This window comes from Pseudonaja textilis, chromosome 2 (assembly GCF_049901715.1).
Source record: "Pseudonaja textilis isolate UNSWEBS1 chromosome 2, rPseTex1.2, whole genome shotgun sequence".
NCBI lineage: Eukaryota > Metazoa > Chordata > Lepidosauria > Squamata > Elapidae > Pseudonaja > Pseudonaja textilis.
This window is the reverse complement of record NC_141991.1, coordinates 106,677,160-106,703,095: the sequence shown is the minus strand read 5'-3', so window position 1 is coordinate 106,703,095 and position 25,936 is coordinate 106,677,160. Positions and strand designations below refer to the sequence as shown.

The 25,936-nt window shown below is 39.6% G+C and overlaps 1 protein-coding gene across 1 annotated transcript in view; it reads right to left on the bottom strand.

Annotated features, from left to right (window-relative positions):
- Positions 1–9,442: 9,442 nt before the first annotated feature.
- CYGB (cytoglobin) overlaps positions 9,443–25,936 on the bottom strand; it is a 73,425-nt gene continuing 56,931 nt past the window's right edge. Inside the window, exon 5 of the mRNA XM_026702052.2 lies at positions 9,443–12,074. Coding sequence (XP_026557837.1) covers positions 12,000–12,074 — 75 coding nt within the window. The 3' untranslated portion in view covers positions 9,443–11,999. The remainder of the gene's footprint in view (positions 12,075–25,936) is intronic.

Here is a 25,936-nt window from a genome sequence, read left to right as displayed (position 1 = left end):
CAAGTCGAAAGCCTCTCTGGATTTTAGAAAGCAGATTGATTTTCCAGACAGACCTTTCACTCCTGTCACAATATATTACAACATTTGAAAAGGAGATGTCTATCCGGAAACATATGCTGGAAGGCTTGTTTGTTGTCTCTTGATAGCATGTTCTGCAAAGTCATATTAGAGGTTTTCATACTTGGCAGCAAAGAAAGACAAGAACAACAATGTGAATGTTCCTTAAATGGATATCATGGAGACTAATCTACCATATAAATTGTGAAATGGCTCCAGGAATGGATTTTGCATCTCAGGTCAGGCGCATGCAGTGTGCTCGCTAGGAATCAAGTACCTTCAAGCCCAGAAGGGTTTCTTCTTATAAATAATGTGTCGATTTCTAGTCAGCTCAATGTTATGGCCCACAAAGTGATTGAGCTTATGGCTCAAAGATCAATCTTCTGTTGTGTCTGAATTATACCAAAGAGCATTTGATGATGGGGATGATGATATCAGAAGCGCTTGTACAATTGATCAGGGTGTCAAACTCATCGCTGTCATGGCATTGTCACGTGACATATCAGGACTTCCCCCCTTCGCTAAACTGGGCAGGGGCGTGGCCAGCATGTGATGCATCCGGCCCATGGGCCAGGAGTTCCACAGCCCTGAACTAGACGGATTGTCTCTTGGGAAAGGCAAAGGCTACTACCTGGTTAATTCAGAAGGCCTTTTCAGGAGGTACACCAAGTTTCAACACGGCCCCCCCTCCCCCCGACTCTTTGTCAATGGATTTTGCTTTCAAGATCATTTTATTTCAATAAGTTTTGGCTTATACATTAATGTTGCCATGCCAGCTTTTTTTAAAAGATCAAGAGTGAGGAGGGGAAAAGAAAAGAAAGAGTAATAGAAGCAGTATTAAAAGAAGTTTGGTTTCCTAGATAAAAATGATGTTTTATTGAAAGTCTTACAGGGACAGAAAGGCAATATGGATTTCTTTTTTAAAAAAATACATACAATTGAAAAGCATAGAGTCTGTAAGGTCTGCATATCCTAACTCTGAAACTTGAAAGAGTTCTTTGATAGACCATCTGGTGGTCCACCCTCCCTACTTTTGAGGGAGAAATACTCCACTTCAGTGACAAGCCTTTCCCTTATCCTAGGGCCCTCAGACGAGCTGGATTACAAATTCTGTTATTCCCTACCAGCAGGCCCATGGAGAACACCTGCTTGGGCAGGCTATGCTTAAGTAACAGAGAGGCGATGAGGGCTGTCTTTTATTCACAAGTGAGACTGCTGTGAAAATTATTTTTCAGGATCAAAGAAAAGGGAATCAACTTTGAAAATGTTCTTCATCTCTGTCTGGAAATGTTCGGATGCTAACTCAGCTCTGGTGCACAGCCAAACCCTCAGCTCTGTTTATCATTGTAGATTACAATAGTATTTACAATCAGCACAGTCGGTGAGCAAAGGACTCATCCAATTACCTGAAACTCTTCATAGAGACAGAGAGAATAGAGCAAAACCAGATGGGCAGAGAACTGGAGCAAGGAGGATGTACAAGGCTTCCTACTCAAGACAGGTAGTTTAAGATTAATATTGGGGGAGAGGAGAAAACAGGAGGCAAACACCTTGACAAAAATTTCAGAACCACCCAGCAAAAGCCAATAGAGCCAGTAAGGGCCACCTAGAGAAGCATCTCTAGTTATCGGGGATCTAAGGATTCTATTCAAAATTTTCATTAGGCAAAGTTGCATAGTGAGGATGGAGGAAATCTCTGCTTATTATCAGATAGTAGCTTCCAGAAGGTTCCATTTGTCTGTTAGAAATCTGTTGGCTTCACTTGCAAGGTTAAGATCCGGGAAGGGGGAAAATATCGGTTTCCCCCAAAGGGTGGCCTTTCTATGGAGAATGTCTGCTCAAAGTGTCAGTTCAGGGATCAAATGAGGCCACATCTTAGAAACAAGATATGGTCCCTCATGTTCTGAAATTCTGATATCAGAGCCTGGGGATGAGTGGCTAATACCTGGCTAAATAGGGAAGAGTTTGTTGGTAGTCTCAGTGAATAAAATAAGGCATGGCTGAAAACAGGATCTGATCACTCTGTGCTTTCCTAAAGAGATACTGCTGGTTCTACTTTGATTTGTATTTGACCCATTCCTAAAGCACCAATGCATCATTTGTGTGCTATTGCTTTTTTCTTGCCATCAAAAGCAAGGCAGCCATTGCATTAGAAAGGCTGCATCAGTTCTGACCCGGATGTCAGGTCCAACCCATTTCATTGCTCTTCCTATTTCATCATTTTGTTCTTCTCCACCCCATAACAATACAAGATCCAGATCTATCCTGGCCAATCCTCACTGAAAAAAGAGATGGAAGAGATGATTTTTTTAAAAAAAAATACAGGAGATACAGAAAAAAGAAAGTGTAGGCATCTGTGCCTCTTCTTCGCATCATTTATATGAGTGACGAGCTTAATCAGAAAATGCCCACATGACCATTGGGTTACCTCCCCTTTTCTGCATGTCTTGATTCCTCTGGATAGAGGCCATTCCTGCCAGAAGCAGGCTGCAGGGCCAAAGAGGCAGGAAGCAGGGAAGATAGACAACCATTAGGTAAATGAATTATACCACAGGCATGAGTTTCTTTGCTGGTTCATTTCCCTTGCTGCCTTTCCTCAAAGGAGAAATCTAATTTTGGTTGACAGATAGTTGTAGATAATCATTGTAATCAAAGCTGGAAATGGAAATAGTCAGGGGCACACAGAGCCCACTCCTTTAGACCCAGAGTGGCATTTTAAAATTGTTTTATTGCTAGAATATACCCCAATGAAAGAAAAATGACTGCAAAACAACATATATACACGTACGTGCATGTGTGTGTGTGCGGATAAACAAAACCCCAAATAAAAATAAAACAAAGATGCAAAAGAAAATCCCAACAAACCAAAACATATACATGATAGGTCTGCAAAGTGATTTCAATTTTAGAACCATGAGTTAATCCTTGCCCACCCAGAATTAATTGGTCAGCCTTTTTTTTTGTTTTTACTGTGCCCAAAGAATGCCAACTAAAGGCAGAGCATGAACACCTTTCTTCATTTCAGAATTTTAAGCCTGGCATGGTAATTTTGTTCTCCCAATGCAAAGTTATTGTGTTTTTTTTTATTTGCACCCCAAGTTAGTTAAGTTCAAAATGTTTGATATATCCATATAGAGAATCTCCATAGACATGTACTTTGGATTGAACAGCCTTTGAATGGTGTGGGAGTATAAACAGATTTCCAGAAAAACTGCAGACTACAGGAACCATTTGCGCTTCAGTTTGAGATGCAGGCAATGCAGACTCATCCCCAACAGCCTGTGCCTGTTTTCAACAGTGAAGGGACACAGGGGCAGAAAACATCCTGCAGCAACCATAGCTCCACAACACAGTCCTTTCAGCAGTTCCAAGAAGGCTTCACACCCATTTCCAGTACTCAGGTGACTCTGTCCACACAGATAAACTTTCAAGTGGCCTCAGTGACTCTCTAAAAGAATGCAAGTAACCAGCTGTCTGCAAGGGATATAAATCCTTCCATTCTCCACTCCCAGTTTGAGCTGAAGAAGCTTCTTGGATGAGAAGTGAAATGTCTTCAAAGCAAAAATAATAAGGGGCAGGAGAACTGGACCCTAATAATTGCTGCCTTAACACAAAGAGAGACCAATAACTGGAAATGATTCATGCTTACCATGTAACTGGTAAACCGTACTTAGGAATTTACTATGGAATCAGTAAATTAAATAAATTGAATAAAATAAATTCAGCAAATAAAAAGGTAGATGTACCATAAAAATCAGGGAATCAGCTTGGTGAATAAAACAGAAAATAGAGTCTTTTTCTTTACCTTCTGTCCATTTTTTTCTTCATCTCTTAAATGTTGATAGTTAAACATTTGATAATACTTTGACCAATATTGCATCTCAGCAGATGGCAGCACTTGATATGGCAAAATAAGGTCTCCTTGGTGGGGATATCATTAGGGAATACCATGGCTATAATTTGGAAAGCATCCAAGAAAAGGCAAAGGGAAAATATTTCTGAGCTGTAATACATGGATGTGTTCATGAAGTCACCAAGAGTAACACATAACTCAGGATCATTTTCCCCTTACCAATATTCTGGTCCTATGCCATAAATTATTATATTTATGCTGAGCTTGGGCTATTCCTCTGAGAGTCCTTTTGTGGATCAAAGGGATCTTGGAGATCTTTTAATCCAAATTCCTGCCCAGACCACCTCAGACCACCTCAAATAAAAAGCTATCCAATTTTTGTTTGAAAACCTCCAGTAAGGTTTTACAATGGTTTGAAAACCTCCAGTAAGGGAAGCTATTCCATTGAGTAGTTTGGATCTCCACATTAGATTGTTGGACATTGGTTCATGTTCTACTCTTATCCACCCCCTTAACCTGCTCTTCCTTACCCAAATTCTTTTAATAGTTCTTGGTAAGGATATAGGCAAGGCTGCCTCTCCCTCCCTGTTGTTTCTACTTGTCCTATTGGGTCCAATAGGAAAGGCATCTTCCAGGTTCCTTCAATAAAACAATATCATTTTATGTAACCTTGGAAGGATGCCTTTTCTATCTTAGCACCTGCCCTCTGGGACCCTGATAATTTATAAGGAAATTGTGTTACCTTGATGAAAGGCAACACGCTTTTAACAATACGGCTTTCCCCCGCCATATCACTGGCTTCCCAGTACTTATTTCAGTATTTTTATCCGTTAGGTAGTCAATTATAGCTGGCTAACTTTTGGGGAGCAAATAATGTAAAAGCTGAAAGGAAAGAGGGATATGTGTCAGGGTAGTTCTCTCTTTCTGCTCCTTTAGATTGCTGGGCAGAGTATATAGAGGTTATTAGAAAAGCAGCCAGCGAGGAGTTTCAGCCTTTCTTAAACAGTGGTCTCCAAAGCTGGTTGAGGAATTCTGGGAGTTGAAGTCCACAAGTCTTAATGTTGCCAAGTTTGGGGACCCCTGTGTTAAAACAACCATAGTCAGGCAGCTGTGATTGGATTCAGGCAGCTGAACAGCCTATAGTGAGGACTAAATCTTCAACAATCTGGTTCCGAGGGAAAGTATTATGTTTTATATATATATTATTTCTTTGAAGTCCAGAAAAAAGCAGGGCATTGTGATGGGGCATTGTGCAAGAATTCTCTTACATTGTTCTTTTATGGCTTCAGATAGCCTTTTGGCTATCTGAAAAGGAGACAGCCATCTAGTCAAACACCTGATAGCTTTCCCAGGCTGCAAAACGTCTGGGCCAATTCATTTCCTGAAACTTTTGAATCTTTCCAATTTTCAAATGTTTCTCCAGGCTAAGAGCTCATACGTGCAGCTCTCAGGGTGCGCAGACCTTACTGAGGTCAATCCCTTAAGCTTCAGCAGATGTACTAAATTTTCCAATGGTTTCAGAGCGTTTGGTGGATCAGAAAAAGTCTGCTTCCTGTCTGTAAGCTGCATCTATCCCTTGTGCAACCCAATGTTTGCTTTAATTCTTTTTTTTTCTGTGGGATCTGTTAGTCAAGTCCCGTGTCAATTGTGTGGCCAGGGTTCAAGAGTGGTTAAGGGTTATTGAGAGGCTCATTTCAAATATCCCTGCCCATAAATTTCCCTGGGGACTTTGGGAGTCACTCCCTCAACCCAGCCTTATTATGGTGATAAAATTTAGGGAGAATCACTACATATAGGCAGTCCTCAACTTACAAACCCAATTGAACCCCAAATTTCTGTTGCTAAGTGAGACATTTGTTCAATGAGCTTTGTCTCATTTTATGACCTTTCTTGCTACACCTGTTAAATGAATCACTTCAGTTGTTAAGTTAGTAACACATTTGTTAAGTGAATCTGGCTTCCCCCATTGACTTTGCTGGTCAGAAGGTCACCAAAGGCTTTCACATGATCCCAGGACGCTGCAACCATCATAAAATATGAGTCAGTTGCCAAGCGCCTGAATTTTGATTGTGTGACCATAGGGGTGCTGCAATGGTCGTAAGTGTGAAAAATGGTCATAAGTTACTTTTTTCAGTGATAACTTTTTCATGATAACTTTGAACAGTCACTAAATGAACTGTTATAAGTCGATTGCCTTGAGCATTGAAAGGATAAGAGGAATTTAAATGTACTCTGTGAATGCTTGAATCACTCAGGTGCTTTGCACCAATGGTCCATTTCTCCAGATTGTAAGCCCATTGAGATCAAGATCTCTGTGTCATAGCAACAGCAATAGCACTTAGCCTTATATACTGCTTTGCAGGGCTTTATATCCCTCTCTAAGTGGTTTACAGCGACAGCATATTGCCCCAAACAATCTGGGTCCTCATTTTACCCAGACAGATGGAAAGCTGAGTCAACCTTGAGCCTGGTGAACTGCCAAATTGCAGGCAGCCTGCAGTCAGCAGAAGTAGCCTGCAGTACTGCCTTCTAACCACTGCGCCACTGCTGTTCATCATACCAGTTCTACAGTATATACTAGTGTTAATAATGAAAGATACTGCGTATTGGCAATGATGTTGTTGTTTTTAATTCTTTTGCAACTTTAACAAGAATGATATTAAACAACAGAGATACTGAACAACAAAAAGGCAATGGGCAGGAAGTGAAACAGATTCCTGTGGGAATATTTTGACTAGCATGTTAGCTTGTCAGCTTTTGACTCATTCAACCAAAGATTGCTCTATTTGTTTTTTGGTAATATAATTACCTCAGTAGAAAGAAATGGCAATCTAGTTTTGCATTACTGCCAAGGAATTAACATAGATGAGTGTCCAGGAAGTCACCAGGAGTTGATTTTGATTTTTTAAAAATCTTTTTAGATGGTGACCTCAAAGAAATGGAGGTATTAAAATAAGATTTCATAGAAGTGTTGAAGGAACAGATTCAAGTCTGAATAGTAATTTAAGTGTTACACTCATTTGCAAAGTAGGAAGGAAAATGACAAAGATATACCATGTTTAATGTCATATCTATTTTCCTTGTTTGTTTATCCAGGATAAAAAAAAAGGATAGAAAAAATATTGCAACGCAGCTTCTTTAGCAGAGCTAGCCCAATTTTAAATTTATATCTCATTTAGCAATTGCAGCTCCGTGGCATCAATAGTGTACTTTTTCCCAATTGGACATCATCTAAATGTATTGGATTACATCATCCTTGGCAAGCATGGCCCATGAAAGCTGTAATCCAACATATTTGGAGGGCTTTACATTGGAGAACACAAAATATTGTGTGACTCAAAAACCATGCTATCTAGCTTAATCTTATTATTTCTGTATGTATTTGTTAATCTTGGAAGAGGCAGTTATATTCTTGTTCACAAAATGAAAAATGGTCATCCCTTGCCTCCTTGGAGATACCATTATGACATCAATAAAGAAGAATTGTGAAAGTGTCATGAGCTAAATAAAAAAGGCAAAGCATACTTAAAGGGATTTCTACATATAGAATTCAATAGTCATGGCTTTTCTTCCCACCAAATAACACTAATACTAATTTCTATTAATAATAGTGGTGGAATTAATGAATTTTTATTTATTTATTTTGCACTTTATGCCAGTTCTCCTGCTCTAAACTTGGAATTCTAAAACAGGGGTCTCCAACCGTGGCCACTTTAAGACTTGGGGACTTCAACTTCCATAATTCTCCATAATTCTGGGAGTTGAAGTCCCCAAGTCTTAAAGTGGCCAAGGTTGAAGACCCCTGTTCTAAAACAAACGTTGTCCACTCTATCCAAAACAATGCCTCACAAATTCCTTGCAGTGAGGGAGTCAATTCATCCATATAGAGATGCTCCAGACTAAAAATACAGAATCTTTGGATGGCTGCTGGCAAAACTAATTATTGTTTGAAGACACAAAAGTCACAGTAGGCAATGTGCTGATGCAAAGTGGGTAAGGCCTTGGAAAACTGCTTTACAGGTTTTTATATCTATAAATGGTATCAGAGATCTTAGGGCTGCTGTATTCCAACAAAGTCCAAAGGGCTGTAAAAGCAATTATTTGAATAGGTACACACACCTTCTGCAGCCTTGGACTGCCTGTGTGTTTGCTCCAAATTGCCTGTGCTTTCTTATTTGCATTAGCTGGATGAAATCTGTCATATAGGACTCGGCCGGTACTTCCCAAATCTGAATAAATTACCCCACTTTGAGTAAAAATGGGTTTTCTTTGGGTAATGGCACATGAAAAAATTACCCATCACAACAGGGTAAATTAACTTAAAGATTGCCATACATAACATATTTGAAAATCTCCCAAAGTTTTCCTATTAAGATGAAAATCAATGAAATTACCAATGGTAATTTGTTGAAATGACCCAAAATCATTCAGTGACATTTTTGTGGTACAAGTAGTCCTCGAATTATGGCCATTTGTTCAATGACTGTTCGAAATTATGATGGTGCTGAAGGAAGAGGGCTTATGACTGGTTCTCAGAGTTCAATAACACTTTTTAATAAGTGGGTTTTTGGATTATGAAGGAAATGTTTGGGAGCATGACTTTGAGAGGAAGAGATGCTGCCTAAGCAATGATCAGATAAAAAGGGGAAGAGCCTGAAACAACTTACGGGGCAAAGAAAACAAATTAAAAAGAATCTGCCCTAATGTATCAGACTGTTAAAAGTGACCGTGGGACATTTGTATTTTCAGACTTGCACATTATTGTTAACGTAGCCTTACAATAAAATAGAACGAGCTCATCTGGTTGTGTTTTCTGTCTGGGAGGACTGACCCTGGACTAGACTAACAGAGCCCATCACAGGCACAGCCTGCCACCCACTTGTCATAAGCTAGAAACAGGCTGATCCTTCTCTTTACTCTCCTTTTCTTGGCATAAGAGATTTAAACATGCACTAATGGGTACATGTTATACCTTCCTTAGATACAACATGTATTGCTATAGTAAAAGCAGGACAGGCCTTGAGAAAAACACATGTGGTGTGTCCAACTTGCATTCATTTAACATCTACTTTTAATGCCCTCAAAGTGGAATATACATTTGCTACCAAAAGCAAGTTTGTGGAAATGAAGATACATTTTGTAGGAGTTTAGCATATAAGGGAAATCAGAGCTCTATGTAAGTATATAGGGGAAGAGCTAGGGCAATTTAAAATCTGAATCTATATGTTTATATTGAGGATTAGAATATCTACAAATCTGAGGTTGATCTGATGTAGAATTAACAATAGTAATGTATTAATTAGTCTTGGGTAGGCCAAAGGGAGACAGTGTGTTGATCCCCAAACATACAGGACTTCGATTCATGTCAGCTCCAGTAGCATGGCGAATGGCAAGGACACTCTGAGTTGTAATCCAAAACATCCAGAAGGCTCCATATTGACTGTCTCTCGGTTAACCTACCCTGCCATAGATGATTTTCTATTACATGGAGACAACACAGAATGGTAACACTTATAACAAGGAACCAATGTATAAAGATTAAACAAAATCACAAGACAATATATTGGCAGCATACAGAAGTCATACAAATAATACAGAGGAAAATTACAACAGGGTTCAGCCAGTACGTTGGGTAATAAACAAGAGGATTTAGTACGATAAGGAGGAAAACATTCACAAATCACTTTTCATAGCACCAGAAGCCCATTTTATAAAATACACTATTAAATTATATGTATTAATATTTATTATTTTATACAGTGCCGTATTCTTGTGCATGGCTGTTTAACAGATAATCCCCATGACAAACAGCTTTTTGCTCCCAAGGACCCGACAATTCAAAGTTTGGAAGAATTGGGAATGAACTGAATGAGAGTCAGTAAAGAGCTATAAGTACTGTCATAGCCAGGTACCCTCCAGCTGTACTAAACAACAACTCTGGTCACCTCTGCCAGCACAGCCAAGGGGAATTGTAACCCAGCACATTGGTAGGGGCCTGGCTGGCCAAGACTGTTCTACTCTTACTTTGCCTTTGACCTGTGCAAGCTCTTAGTTTTTCAGCTCGTTTTACATTTCCATCACAACCTTGCTGTAGGCAAGGTTATGCTGTGTTTTTGCTTTTCCTTTTGCATTTTTGCGTGGCTGTCCCTTTTTCATTTATAATAAAATTACTTTACTCAAAACTGTCTGTTTTTGTGTTTGTGCACACACACGCACACAAACACAGTTTTGACCAAAATAATTTAGTCTGTGTATACAACGTAACAGTCAAGATTTTCCCCACCATCATATGTGTGTGTGTGTGTGTGTGAGAGAGAGAGAGAGAGAGAGAGAGAGAGAGAGACAGGGAGAGAGAGAAAGAGAGAGTAATGGTAATGGTTATGGGTTGAAATAACATATAGCTGCAAATTTTTAAGAGTGGATGTATTGCTTCAAGGATAAATTAATGTGTACATATTTTTCTTTCAAAAATGTGATCCTGCTTTGAAAATGATTTTCAAAATACATTTAGATGGTGACATGGGATCATGGTTTTACTGTAATAAATTTCAGAATTTAAGGCCATATTTTTTGAAGAATGGTGGAATTTAGTAGTAGTAGTAATAATAGTAGAGTTTATGGTGTGTCTTTTAGCAGAAAAGAAAGTGTATTTATAAACATTAGAACTAGCATATTTTGTAAGTCTAGATTCTTGTATCTCTAATGGCAGATTGGCTGATTCCTTATTTCCATGTCATGAAGGATTCCCTTCTGATTTTTCCAAATCTGTTTTCTATTAAATGTACAGCCAAGTCAGCCAACAGTCAGATTTTTCCCTTCCATTTAGGTGGCAGTGGTACTTGCTGGAGTTGATTGGTAAGTCGTAGGAACACAAAAATGCTGGCAGAAATCCTTTCAAATCTAATTATGGGAACTGGAAGGAAAACAGTTAAAAAATGATGGCTACCCCAAACATCTCTGGGCACAGTATTGCCAACTCCACAGCAGCGATCCTATGTACAGTTAGACCTGCATAAACCTCATTCACTTATAAGGGATTTATACTGTTATAATTGCTCACAGGGGACGAGGTCTAAGAAAGAATGTGCTTCCACACCCACTTATTGTAAGTAGCCCAATAAGACCTCAGAAAGCCAACATATATAGGACTGGATGAAATGATTCAACTCAACCCACATAGAGAATATCTTAGGCATCATGAAACAGCTAGAAATTAATATATTGATTTGTTCTTTTAATACATCATTTTTTTTTTGGTTTCAGGTGTTTTAGGTATTCAAGCTTTGGCTAAATGTTCTACTATCTCAAGACTTCTAAAGTTAGTTTTGTAAAAGGGGAAAGAAACATCGTAATGGAATACAAAACTAAGAACAAAACAGTGAGGACTGAAAACACAATTCATATAATTCCAGAGAAACTCCAATCCAGAGGAGTTAGCAGTAGAGAAAAGTGTAAAATGACAAGACGAGACTAAGTCTCGTCCCAAGGTGCAGATTTTGAAATCTTAGGCTAAATGTATTGAGATCAAATGTCCTTTGAAGGACATGGTCTGAATGTATCATGCAGATATGAGATCCTGCAAGCACTTATGCACACATCATTAGTGTTTTGGGTGGGAGGGAAAGCAAGGACATGGACTTATCAGCGATATATGGACACAAAAGTACTTGCAGAATTCAAATACTGGAACTTGTACATTCTCACCTTAGTACAAAAGATGGAAACGTATAAATTCAGTGCCGTTAGATGGAAAGTCCTCTTCAAGACAGACAAAAATGGTAAGTCTCCAGAGTTATCAATGTGGATGAATCATAACAGTCATGATCTATATAATTTTTTTTCCCTCTGGGGAAATTCAATACATTCCCTCCCCCCGTCACAGTGTACATGATTTTAATTTGCCTGGCTAACTTCAGGGAGAGTGTTTATGCACACCTGGTTTTTCTATAGCTTAGCTGGCCTTAGCTATAGAAATTATAAAGCATTTCCACTGACTAATATGTACACAGGATAATTAAAGGAGATAGATGTAGTTCTCTTGGGTGCTGTTCTGTTCCAGTGCCAGTTTAGTCTTCTGTAAGACGGCATTTCAGGTTTGTGGGAGGGGTTCTGCCACTTTGCTGCTGCTCCAGCTGCTGCTGCCACCGCTGTCACCTGGGGGTTCCTAAAAGGGAAAGAGAAAAGGGAGGAAAACAAAATCAAAGGAAGCTTGGGTTATTCACTTCTGGGATTTCTGACGGCTCAGCGGATTTTGCTAGATGTCTGCAATGGTTACAATGATCTTGTGATGTCCCTCTGAGGCAGGGGTCTCCAACCTTGGCAACTTTAAGACTTGTGGACTTCAACTCCCAGAATTCCTCAGCTAGTAAAGCTGGGATTTGAAGTCCACAAGTCTTAAAGTTGCCAAGGTTGGAGACCCCTGCTCTGAGGGACCTCACATTCTACTATGTTTGATGGGGCCTATTCCTAGCCAGGCGTGTATAGAATTGCAGCTCTTTGTTTCTGACATTCACAGATTGCTCTGTTAACCATCTAATCCTGAAAATGAATATCAACAACATGAAAAGAAATGTTTACTAGGGTTTTCTTCTTTTTGTTCTTCAAGAGTTTATATTCTCCTCCCAATTTGCCTAAAGAGAGCTTCATCAGGAAACACTGATCTCATCCAGATTTTTAAAGACGAATCTCAACATTATTATTTATAACATGTTTATCACACCTTTTTATCCAAACAACTCTAGAGGGTATAACACCTCCTCCATTGCCCTTCATCTTCATGGAATCCACCCCACCCCCCCAAAAAAAACTTTTTCTGGTCATAGAACTTGTTACTTTAAAAAAAAAAATTTGGAAACTCCTGCTGCCTGGCTCTCAAAACACAAACATCTCCAGGGGGGATGAGTCTGCCTACCGAGTTGAGGTGGACAGGCTGCTTTTGTGGTGTGGACACAATAACTTGGTCCTCAACACCAATAAGACCAAGGAGCTTATAGTGGACTATAGAAGGAACACATCAGACATCCAGCCTTTGCTTATCAATGGAGACCAAGTGGACCAAGTGGCCAGTTTTATGTTTCTGGGTGTTACCATAAAAGAGGACCTGACCTGGGATGCTCACATTGCAGCCCTGGTCAAAAGGGCCCAGCAGAGATTATACTACCTGAGACTTCTCAGAAAACAACAACTGAATGAAAAACTGCTGGTGACCTTCTACCACTGCACCACGGAGAGCTTTTTAACTTACTGCACGTCTGTATGGTTGCCCTCTCCCTTCTTTGGAAGAGCTTTATAGCTCCCACTGCCTTAAGAAAGTTCAAAACATTCTCAAAGACCCATCTCATCCTGGAAACCTGGGAATCCTGGGAATAGTTTTTTGGACTATTACCATCTGGCAGATGGTACAGAATAATAAAAACAAGCACAAATAGGCTGAAAAACAGCCTCTATCCCAGGGCAGTAGCTCTTTTGAATTCTACTGTATAAATGCAGTTTTGGTGTGGTGTTCTCAATGTGTGGAGTGTGAAGGATGTGTGTATGTTTACTTTCATGGTCATGATGTGCACTGAAGATGGTGTTTGATTTCGTTGTACAAGGTGCAATGACAATAAACTAAACTAAACTAAACTAAACTAAACTAAACTAGAAAGTGAGAAGTCATCATGACCCCAAATATCTCCTAGGGTTTGGGAGCTTTTTAATGTCAGCTAATCAGCCTTGCCCCTTTTCTATATTTTTTAAAAATGGCTATGGATTCCTAATTGCTGGCCACAGTTTGAAAAATGAAGTATCTTTCTGGTTGCTGAAAGATGGATCTGAGAGGGAAGAGTTAACTCCATCTATGGCAGCTGGAAGGCAGAGCTTAACTTTCTCATATCCCATTGAGAAATCCTCTCACTTTCAGATAAGTGCACTGACTTTAGCTCAATGCACTTCAAGTTCTTTTTCAATTGAATAATTCATTGCAACAGAAAAAAAAGCCCACCAGTGGACCAGAAATGGAAGGAAATGGAAGAACACTTAGCAAACACAGCCAGTAGTTAGTATTATCATGGGTGAACTATAACAGTATTCCCACACTGGAACAATAGCCATTACAGTACCTTCTGTATAGGCAAACATGTTTATCTTAAAATGTTTAATAAATATACATGGATCTGCCCTACAATCATCTGCCGTTGGGATTTCTTCTGTTAGAGCTGTTGAGATGGGCTGTGCTGCTGGAGAGAAGCTGTTCCTGGCCAAAGCAACACAGCCTGCTGGTGATAAATGATATAACCTGCTGTTTTGTAAAATAGGGGTCCCCAACCCCCCGGATGCAGCCCACTACTGGGCCTTGGGCTGTTTGGAACTGGGCTGCAGAAGTGGTGGGAGAGTGTGCATGCATGCATCCCCACTTGCGGAAGCAACAGGTGAGTGTGTGTGCATGCTCTCCATTTGCACGAGCACAAATGGAGCCTCACAGATGCACGGGCTTGCCCACCACTCATGTGGACCACCTCCCCTCCATCCTGGAAAGATTGGGAACTCTGTTGTAGGAGACATAGGCCATTGGCTTTTCACCCTTCTACAGCACGTTCGAGATATGGTGCCAGCACACCACACATGTTTCCTTCATTCTGAGTTGCTTCTCTTTGTATTTGAAGTTGGGGAATGGCAGGAAACTTTCTCTTGGTTTTATATGAATTCTGTATCTTCTGTGAGTCTGCTGTACCATGCAGGTCATCTGCTGACCTGTGAATGACAGCATAAAATTGAGGAATGTTTTCTTCGGTTCTTTTGCCTTGCCTGCAGTAGTGCATTTGTTTGGGCAGGCTGGGAACCATTAATTGTTTCTCTAACTGCTTCCTACCCGAAAAAAATTGGACTGCTATCATTGGGCTGAAGGAGAGAAACTGGTCTTATCATGTACTTATTCTCCTTTCAGGTTTCTATACAATATTGGCCATGTTTAATACTTAGGACTGCGTCAATAGACTCTTAGTTCATTTCCTGAAAAGAGCTTAATGGTGGACTACCTCCCAGTGCTGTCCCATCTCTGGAAACCATGGATCTGGCTGCAAATTGTAAGCCGTCCATAGAGATATCCGCCAGAAGCTTTTTGTTGATGTTATCTCTTAGGCATCTGGTTAATGTGTGAAATTGCCCTCTATGTTAAAACCAGGATAGGAAAAGAATCTAAGCAGATGATTCCCAGGATATATCTTTTTGGTTCATTCCCAAAGCAGAAATCCTGCTGCCAGAAAAACCAGCCCTAGAAATGGAAGGAGGAAATGGTGTTTGTTTGTTAAATGTCAGATTTCCCACCACCAGGGTCAGAGTTCTCTCTCCCTCTGCAGATGAAAACTCAGAATATCCTATATCATCTCTGAGATTTATAGTGCAAAGCAAAATGATGTTGAATAATTCATTTGCCTTCTGTACCTGTTGATTAAATCTTCTCATACTATATCTATAAAATGGCATGATTAGCTTGGCTGAGTTGTAAGGACGACCTTAATAAAGCTGCTAAATATTTACCAATTTGAAGGGCCAATATCTTATGAAAACAGTCAAGAACCCTTCCTTTTGAGTAGGGAAGCATTGTGTGTCCAGGGAAAGAGAAAGACGGAGGAATTAGATGAGGCAATTAAAATGACAGCTTGGCAATTATTTTATACTTAAAGGCTCTGGGGTACCTTGAGGGCTGTTGGCAGGATTTTTGCATGAAGACAGAAACAGAAATTTTCCATATTCTATCCCTCTGTGAAATGTGAAGATTGATGCTGTGTAATTTCTGGTCATTAACCAGTTCCACACGTGTGGAGAACAGAACAGGAAGTAAATAGCAAAAGACAAATTCTCTCCTCCCTTTTTATCTTGTGTTGGGATTTTCTTTTTTTAGTTAGGGTTGAAACCTGTCCCTGGAGATGCTTTTTCCCAAAATGTTAATATATATCTGGATCCCACATACTCCACTTCAGTCTTCACCACCTAATATTTAATCTTTTTCTTGCCAAACACTGAGGGAATTAATCTTGGTCCTGACAGAATTTATATTAAGCATTCCTCAAATCAAATTGTTTTGAGCAAATGGCAAAGAGACAATGAAGTCAGTTCTTGCTTTAGAATCACAGCAGGAAATTTCCTTCCTTCCTTCCTTCCTTCCTTCCTTCCTTCATATAAGAATTTAGAAGAAAATCGAAGTCCTTGGATGAAAGCAACTGAGCTTGACTGTTAAAACCAAGACCATTTTAGGGGTGTTCATTATATTAAACCATCTAATTTTGAATTGGATTGTGTGGGAATATTATTTGGGAAGGATCTGGTGCTTTCCAATAACAATACAGATAGTCATCCTCACAGTATGACCATTTTCTGAGAGACCACTTGATGTTACAAGTCACTGAGCAAACAATACTTATGCTAGTCACCAAATTTCCAGTGTCCTGTGAGTAAAATTTTGGCTCTTGGCAGCTCACTTGCACTTATGATTACAGGGGCATTTCAACTCCCCTCTCCATCTCAGCTCTTTTGGATACCCTGCACAGCAGCACTGTTATTGATGTAGATACCTGGGGCCTTTAGCAGTCTCAGCCACATGCCACCAGCCCAGGCTACTACTTCAGCCAAGAAGCACCACCTGAAACTCTCACTGCAGTCAGCGGCCCCAGCTCCATAATGCAAAGCCCCAGCCACTCTGCCATCCTGCACTCTGCAGGGCCTGTTGCACCCAACAAACCTTCACTGTTTTCTTTCCACTGGTGATAAGTGGCATCTGGCCTGTGGGCTGGCTGTGCCAAGCTTTCTTCCCAAGTCCACTTGCACTGTTCCCCAAATAGCACATGCTGTTCTCCAAATATCATGCACTGCTTTTTGTGATGGAAGGCCTCCGAAGTTTTCCAAAGGCTTTCTGAAGCATTATGAGAATGGCCCTTGCCATTCAGAGGATGACAGATGTGTTATTTGGAGAACAATGTGAGCAGCCTCAGGAAGAAATGGCCAGCAGATATCTCACATAGGAAGACAGTAAAAGTCAGCTGGGCACAGCAAGGCCTGAGGAGTGCAGGGCAGCTGGGTTGACTGGGGCTTTGCACTGTGGCATTGGGATGGCTAGCCACAGTGTGGTGCTTGAGTGATGCTAAGACTAAAACAGAGCCCAAATGATGGTGGCAGCTGGCTGAAACTGCTGACTGTCCTGTTTTAAGAGTTGCTGAGCCTGAGGGGGTGGGTCAAACCTGTCTTCATTCATTAGTCCCTTCACACCCACAAGGGATCTAAGCTCAGTCTACCTTGAATTCCTCTAACCCTTAACTACTGCCAATTTGCTTGGGTTGTTAGTAGTTCAGATTCTTGTAGAGATTCTTGTAAGCTTGCAATAAATCTTTATACCCATTTGGACTGCCTGGATGTCCTGATTTCCATGGCGCTTGACACCTGGGCCTCTACCTCAGTGCTGCCACCATAAAGAAATGCCCCTGGGCAGTGTGATCAAAAGAGAAAAGATGAGGGCAGAAATAGGTGGGAGGGGGGGAGTTGAAGGAAAAGTAAAGAAGGCAGCTCCTTATTTTACCAAATCTGTGCTGAAAGGGATCAAGCCAAGAAGGCCTACAATCTGGTGGGATTCGGTTGATGTCAGTAACAGGAACTGTCAGGATTGCTGTCACTAAGCAATGCAATCACACAACAACATGCTTTATGACTGCATCACTCAGCAGTAGCAATTCTGGTCCTCATTACTGTTGCAATTTGAGGGCTATGTTTTATTGACTAAGACCAGCAGGGCTGTACAGAGGTGCTTTTCTTCAATAATGGCTTGAGCAAAGCATTCCTGCAAATGCCTTCATCAAAGTAGAAGGGGTTCCCACCCCCAAAAAACAGTTGTTTGGCATCATCTGGCAGCAGGGTCTTCTGCATGCAGGGAGGGCCTGCTCTGTACAGTGACTGCTGTTCATGAGGCAGCCCAGACTATCAAGGCAAACTTCCTCACCTCAACTCTCTTTTGAGGTAGACCCAGGAAGTTCTCTGAAATAGGCAACAACCAATTTCACAGTGGATTTAGCTTTTCAAAATAAGAAGTGTCAAAGCAGTTAATAAGCAGGATGTACTGTGTTTAAAAAAGTTCTATTATTTGTATAAGGATAAAGATCATGGCAATTCAGCATTGATAAAACAAGGGGTCTCAAACTCCGTAGTGCGACAAACTTTCTAAAATTTCAAACAGAATTGACCTTTCTCATCAAAATTCAAGAATCTGCTCGAAATAATACAAGCTATCTAAAATTAAATATAGAGTCTTGAGAAATGCAGTGAGTTTGAGACTGACAGCTCTTTAATATAAAGTATTCCCTCTGAGCTGAGAGACATTTAATCATAACAGAAGGTTATATATTAGGATCCCGGTTCTCTACTTAATGAGGAGAATAAGCTTACAATTTCTGTTGAATGTAGAGGGTGAAAGTATGAATGTTTACAGACATTTTTTTTCTGATTTAACCTCACTTTTAGTATTATTGATATGGTATATAATCAAGCAATTTTAAAGATTCTTTCTGCTTGCAGTCAAAAATTCACAGTTCATACTTCTGCTAAGCACTGGGATAATATGGTACAATTTTCTACCATGTGTCTTACTGAACTAAGCTATGCAGATCAAGCTCTGTTTTTTAAAGAAATTAATAAAGGCCAAATTCCAGTATTTGAAATGGTTTGAATAAGTGGTGGGTGGCAAATAAATTTAATAAACAAACAAACAAACAAATATTGAGTACAATTAAAGCTGAAGCCAAACTCTCACCTTTTCTTATTGCTTGCAAAAACAAAATAAAACTAAAAATAATTAATTTTTAATTTCTTTTTTTTTAATAAAAATTAATAACCAAGCCTCCAAATCTACAATATCAGGAGGCAGTCCACAAGAAGGCTGCCTTGAGATCTCATATGGGAGACTGTTCTAATGGCTACGGCAGCCATTAAGATGCATTTCCAGGCCCCGTCAGGAGGCAACATTTAAGGGAGGAGATCTGGATTTTATCCATTCTAATTAATCTGATAGGATGGGCAACTACCCTCATGGCCCACAAACAGCCATGAAAACTGAAGTTTTTAAGAGAAAATTGGGGAGTTAAGGACTGCAATGCCTGCTTTAAACTTCACCTGTCCTGAGGGCATTTTTCTTATCTAGCCTGAGATTCAGATAATTATCTTTCATTCATTTCTTTACCACAGCCATGTATTGGTTAAACTCTTTTGTTGCTTCCGTTGGATGGGACGAAGGATATAACAGAACTGCAATAGTAGAACTGCGATTATCACCAATATTCTAATGGCAATTGCTTGCTTTCTTTTCCAATTATCTCTTTCAGCAATTTCATGCTGACATTAAATAGCAGAGATAAATAAAGTGGACCTCCTGTGGGTTTGTATTCAGAGGGAAAGAGAGCTATTCATGCTGGACAGCAGTAAATAAGTAGCCTGAGTTGTTTTTTTTTTTTTTTTTGGAGATCATTGAATACATAAACTAGTCCAAGGCAGGGATTGTGGGAGTTTGTCTGGAGGGGCAAATAATGCCCACTCCTAATTCGAAGTGATAGTTGTGCAATGTGGCTGTCCATGCCTATCCTAGCAAGCCACCCTTGCTGGAGCTTCCACAAATTCCCTAAAAATGTTTTGTTTTTCTTTTAGTTGCGGGGCATTCTTGTTTTTTAAAAATATAGTATATCTCAAACAGGAAGAAAGATACAAGACTTGAGGTGCAATAGAGAGAGGTACTATACTCTGAACTTGACTAATTCACAATGTGCTGTGAATCAGTAAACTCTAGAGTTGGCCATTGAGAGCAGTTCACCTGACATAGATTGTCTGTCAGAGCTTCTTTTAGACAACAACCGTCACCACAAAGGGAAAGTAATGTTTTGCCTACCCACTGGCACAGACAGTACCTCCTCAATGAGAGCAGTTTATAAAACTGGAGTAAACAAATTAATAAAAAGCTTCCCAATATGTTTGAGTAGGAAATTTTAACACAGTAAGTGTCACACACGCCCTATTAATACATTAGGTGGGAGAATTTTCATTAGCTGTACAGTAAGAGTATCACATTTGTCAACTCAAGCTCATTCCTAAAACAATATAATGGTTCTAGGGGCCAAACTAAATGCTACAATGCAGCCACACCACATCCAACATATATGCTTGTCCCTTGCAAAGTATTCTTCAGCAAAGGATCCCAGAAAGTGCTTTTCCAAAAGACAACTGGGTTTTCTTGTCGCTCGTCGTCGTCGTCCCCCCGCTTTGGAAACGTTTCACTTCTCATCCAAGAAACTTCTTGGAGAACTGAAGGAACTTCTTGGATGAGAAACGAAACACTTTCAAAAGGAAAAAAAAAAGTCAAGTTACCTTTTGGAAAAGCAGATTTCGGACAGCCATGACCTGGATGATTAAGAATCTCCAAAGACTTTCAGCAAAGGGAGTTTGCTGAGCAAATAGGAGATGGGAGAAAGTAGCTGCAGCCATCTCTGGGCAGCTTGTCTTTCTCTGAAATCCCCCTACTAAATTCTTTGCCCCAGAAATCCAGACCAGCTTTGCAAAATCTATGCAGGGCTGCTTGAAGGGGGGAAAGAGCCTGGAGAGTTTCAAAGGGAAATAGATAGTCTTCCTTACAGGGAAGAGCCATTTCCTTCGTATGTATGGTTTGGCTCATAATATCCTCTTCATCTCCTTCAGCCTGCCGCTTTCTGTCCTTGGCAAAATGTTTTGGCACCTAACTAAAGCCTGCTAATGATTATGCATGCAACATTATGTGCCTGCTTGTCTCATTCACAGAATTTGGATTTGCAGGTCAGATAGAAAGGTGTATTTTTAGCATCAAATTCTAAGTAGAAGCCTGAGGCAGGGAAACACAAAATTCTCAAGGATGCTGAAACCCTTCTCTTAGAGCCTATCCATCTTGACTTTCACTTTTTCCTTTGCTTTTGTTCTTACACAACTGTGTATGTTACCAAAATCAAACAAAGTCGCGAAGCACACCTGCAGGCAGGTTAAAAAGAGGGGGAAAGATAATCAAGGAAGGATTTCTGGCAAGTAAGAAGCCGACGTGAAGCATTCAACATTCCTGCAGCTGCACTGTGTGTGTGAGTGTGTGTGTGAGTGTGTGTGTGATTCAAATATTACATCTCGTGTTCAATACGCAAGGACAAAGTATATATAGGGGGTGAATGTATATATGCCTCAAGTCTCCTACAAATGACTTTTGTCTTTAGACCTTCGGATCAAATGACAGTTTGGAAAACTGTCATATAAGGGTTTAAAAAAAATTTTTTTAAAGATTTTACCAGATTCAACTGAACCCAATTAGAAGCCTTCATTCCGAAACCTGTAAGTTCCTTTTAGAATCTGGTAACTGCACAAAAATCCATAGAGGATCTGCTTATGGGAGCAAGTTGGCTAAAGATTGCAGTCATATACCTAGGACTGGTTTAGTTCTTGCACATTCAGGTGAATGCTTGAATAGATCTTTGGTCTACCACACTTTTTCCTGCATTTGCCTGAAAGGAAGCTGGGTTTTTTAAAAAAATGCTACTTAAATTAAGTGACAGCAGGAGGCTTCCTAAAGTAAATTAAGTTTCTTAGCTTCCTCATTACTGCTTTCTTGGAGTTCCTGACTTCCAGTGACAAATGGGCAATAGATTTCAGAAATGTTGGCTGAGCAACCAGGACCAGCAGCTGCAGGATTACTGGAAGAAAAGTTGTTTACCCTTTGAAAATCTTCAAAAACTGGAAATGAAGAATTAATGATCTATTATTACAAATCAGATCCAACTAGAGGAGGATATCTGAAAAGAATACACCAGTTCTGAAAAAGGACAACAAGCAGAATCAGAAATAACAGAGCAGAGGCTAGAACATCCAACTATGAAATAAAGTATTTATAAAAGTAGAATCTACCCAGGGCAATGAAATAGAAGCCTTCCCAAAAGTAGTTCCGATCATATTGGCAAACCACAGGCATAGAAAATGAACACACTGACCCTGAGACCAGGGTCAAATGCATCATCAGTCTGGTGTCCCCACACCTCAAAAAAGTCCTAAGGCTAATTCCCCCCACCCCCTTGAAGACTGTTGACTCTTATCTGTTGCCAATTTCACTTGACTGTTAGTAGATCAGATTCTTGTGTACAGCTTGCATGGAATAAACTCACAGAGCTTTTTAGTTCTGTCCTGGCTCCTGGTTTCTTGTGCCTGACTGGGGGTGTGTGTGTGGATGAGTGGGTGGTTTTGGCAGTAGAGGAAACCAGCATAGCTACCGAATAGTTGTCATTCCCAAACTAAGCACTCTCTCCTCTGCCTTCTCTTCAGAAAGAACAAAATCTTGTAACTAAAGAAAAACAAGAGAAATTTAAACAGAGAATAACTGGACAACTACAACGGCACAAAAACAACATAATAAGATTGCCTGTATTGAAGTTTGGTCCAAATAAACAGGTAGCATAAATATTAACAGATGCTAATACTGTAATCGCAAATAAAACTACCAGCTCACTGCAAGAAACAAACCAACTACTGCGCAACGTGGGTGCAGCTATAACTGAATATTTTTAGTGCAAAATCAACAAACAGACAAAAACAAACAGTGCACTACAAAAAAAGATGATTAGGTTAGAAAATAAGATCAGCACGCTAAGATAACTCGACTCAAAACAATTCATTTAGTGACCATTCAAAGTTACAACAGCACTGAAAATTACTTATGACCATTTTTCACACTTACGACTGTGGCAACATCCCCATAATCATGTGATCAAAATTCAGATGCTTGGCAACTGGTTCATACTTATGACCACCGCTGTGTCCCAAGATCATATGATCATCTTTTGCAATCTTTCGACAACAAAATCAATGGGAAAGCCAGATTCACATAACAACCAGGTTACTAACTTATCAGCTGCAGTGATTCACTTCACAACTGTGGCAAGAAAGGTCATAAAATGGGGCAAAACTCACTTAACAAATATCTCACTTAACATAAATTTGGGGCTCAATTGTTGCCATAAGTGGAGGACTACTTGTACAAAGTTGCTGAAAGATCCTGATGTATCAGAGTGTTCATTTTTCTGTGAGCATGGATGTTTTTGGGATAATATCGGGTGGGATCCAACAGGGTTAACTACCAGTTCAATCATTTACGAGGTTTGGTGATTTACGCGTGCCTGTAAATCGTCATCAGCACGCTGCGTGCAGAGAAGCAGCCTTTGAAACAGCCCTCTTTTCCTGCTTTTTTAACTGCAGTTGTACCTCGCATGGCAGCTGAAGTTGAAAAAAATCAGGAAATAAAGGTCAGGTAAGAGCCGGGGTGGGCAAAAACATCAGCAGACCTAGAACTGGTTCTATGTCTGCTGCTCTTCAGAGCTACCGGTTCTACAGAGGTGGACAGAACCGGTAGAAACCCACCCCTGGATAATATCCCACATTAATAGAATAATATGCCTACTAAAACCAATTCCCAAGTTCCATTATGATGCACTATTGGTTGATTTGAAACAGGAAGATTTGGCTTCATTGGTATCTGGATGGAAATCAGGGGCCAAAACAGCTAAGACAGAGGATGCAACATCACAGTCCAAGGCCTGCCCCTTTTGTACCAAAGGTACATGGATTGTAATGTCTTCTCTGCGGTGTTAAGTGGATCACTGCAGTTGTTAAGTTAGTAACACGGTTGAATTGGGCTTCCCCATTGAGTTTGCTTGACAGACGGGTGCAAAAGTTGATCACATGACCCTGGGAAACTGCAGCTGTCCTAAATACTGCCAAGCTTCTGAATTTTGGTCACATGATCACGGGAAATGCTACACTGGTCGTAAGTGTGAAAAATGATGCTATCACTTCTTTAAACTGCTGTTGTAAATTTGAATGGCTACTAAACAAATGGTTGTATTTCAAGGACTACCTGTATTAAATTTATAGCCCCCCCATCTCTCTGATAAGGTGACTCTGGGCAGCTGATAAGATGATAACCACATTGTAGGATGTGGTATGAATATTGTCTTTTAGTTATATGTAGCAACTTTTAAAAAAATCAAATCCTAGGTTCCCTGGAGTCTTTTAGTCTCATTCAAGCAAAAATCCTGCCCCTGGCCAGTTGTGAAAACATTTGATGTTAATGTGTTTGAACTGCACGAAGGATGTGGTGAAAACCCACAGGATTACTTCTCCAAAGCACATTCATTTTCTGGAAATGCTGATTCCTTGCCTTTTAGGGATCTGCATAAAGTAAGGTTTAACTTTTTTACTGTTATTGTTATTATAGTTATTATGGCTTAAGAAGATTTTCCCAAACAGAACATTTCAAGGAAAAATAATTTTCAGTGCATTGCTTAAATACATCTGTAGCACTAAACACCTGTTCAGCCATGACAATACTGACTGAAAGTTGATCTGGAAGCAGCTTTGCAATTAGGGAATTCATACTGAGTGATTGATGTATCAGTCAGTTCTGCATATCAACAAGGAAAAACTATAATTAGAACCTGCTTTTAGTTTTCAGTAATAACAATGGCTAAGCAATGCTCATTCAAAAAAGTCTAATACTGAATGACTGGGAACATTCAGGTTTTCTCAAGCTTATCATAGCCATAGCACAGAGTTAATAAACATTTGAATTTTAGATTTAGAATATTTTTATGGCTACTGTTCAATTTATTTTTTGATTATGAATATGTGTTTTTAAAACTTTTTTAGTATGTTTATATTTACTTTTCAGTCCAAAGGGTTTTGAAAGACAGGTTAAAAAAGAATTTAAAGTCAGCACCAGCATCTAACATTTCTGAAACTTACTGATACAAAGCAGCAACAACAGTAAATTAAACAATGTGAAAAAATAGTAACACAATCCATGCTAAAATACTTGACCAAAAAGAGATGTTGAAATACAAAATTCTTTAACAGCCTTAAAAATGAAAGGAGAGGAAAATTGGCAAGCATATCAGGGTGAAGGCAGTCCAAGACTGCTATTTGAAATCCCATGGAAGAAAATTTAGGGCATCTGGAGTCAAGTGCTATTTGCCAATATCAGTGTTCTAGAAGCAAGATCATAGGATGTTTGTTTTAAGAAATCATGTAGAGGCCAGAGCAAATATATTAAAATAATAACACCTGCTGGTGCTCATCAATAATTAAATGTGACACTCTGGGTATCAGCAAAGTTTTGGAAGTTTTTATCTTCAAGCTCAGACTTACATAGAGTACACAACAACAAGAACAACCTCATCAAGTTATTACTACTAAGTATCCTAAGTTCAAAGCACAATGAACATACTGATGAAACTTATGAAACATTTTAGGTCATGGCTCCTACTTGTAAATCAAAGAGCAAAAGTTGAAAATTATTATTTTGGCAGCTTGTTTTGGAAGCTGAGTATCTCAAATGTAAACATAATAATAACTTTATAGCATTTAGAGGCATTGGCCCAATGAACAATGTACGCCCAAAATCATTATTTTGTTCATCATCTATCCCAATGATCAAGGGCGTACTTTGGCCTTACAGCCAACAGTTATTCATTCTTATGTTGAACTTGCATTTATTAATCCTCCCTTAATTCATCATCAATTACAAAGATTTGTTTAGGGAATTCTTTGCTAGAAATGGATCAGACTGAAATGGATGAAGAAACTTGCAGGGTGGCTGTTATGGGGAAAAGCCGCAACCTGCCACCATCACTTTTAGAAAATAGTTTTCCAATATAGGAATAGAGCTTTTACAAAATAGTTTTTTAATGTAGCAATTCCTAGGACAGTCCAGAAAAAGATCAGTGTGGGTTTGATTGAAAGCCATGGCTCCCCTTTTTACTTTCCCACCTGGGCGGTGAGTTATGGCACTCAGGCAAGTTCCTCCAAACCAGGTTGAAATGCCAGGCAAAAAAATGATCAAAACAGCCACCTTCAAGGCTCTGCATTGTTCTAAATTTTAAATGCTAACATGACAGATGTGAAACTGGCAGAATACAACTGAATCTAAGAGTATTGTTTTGTTCGCTTTATTTTATTTAGGAA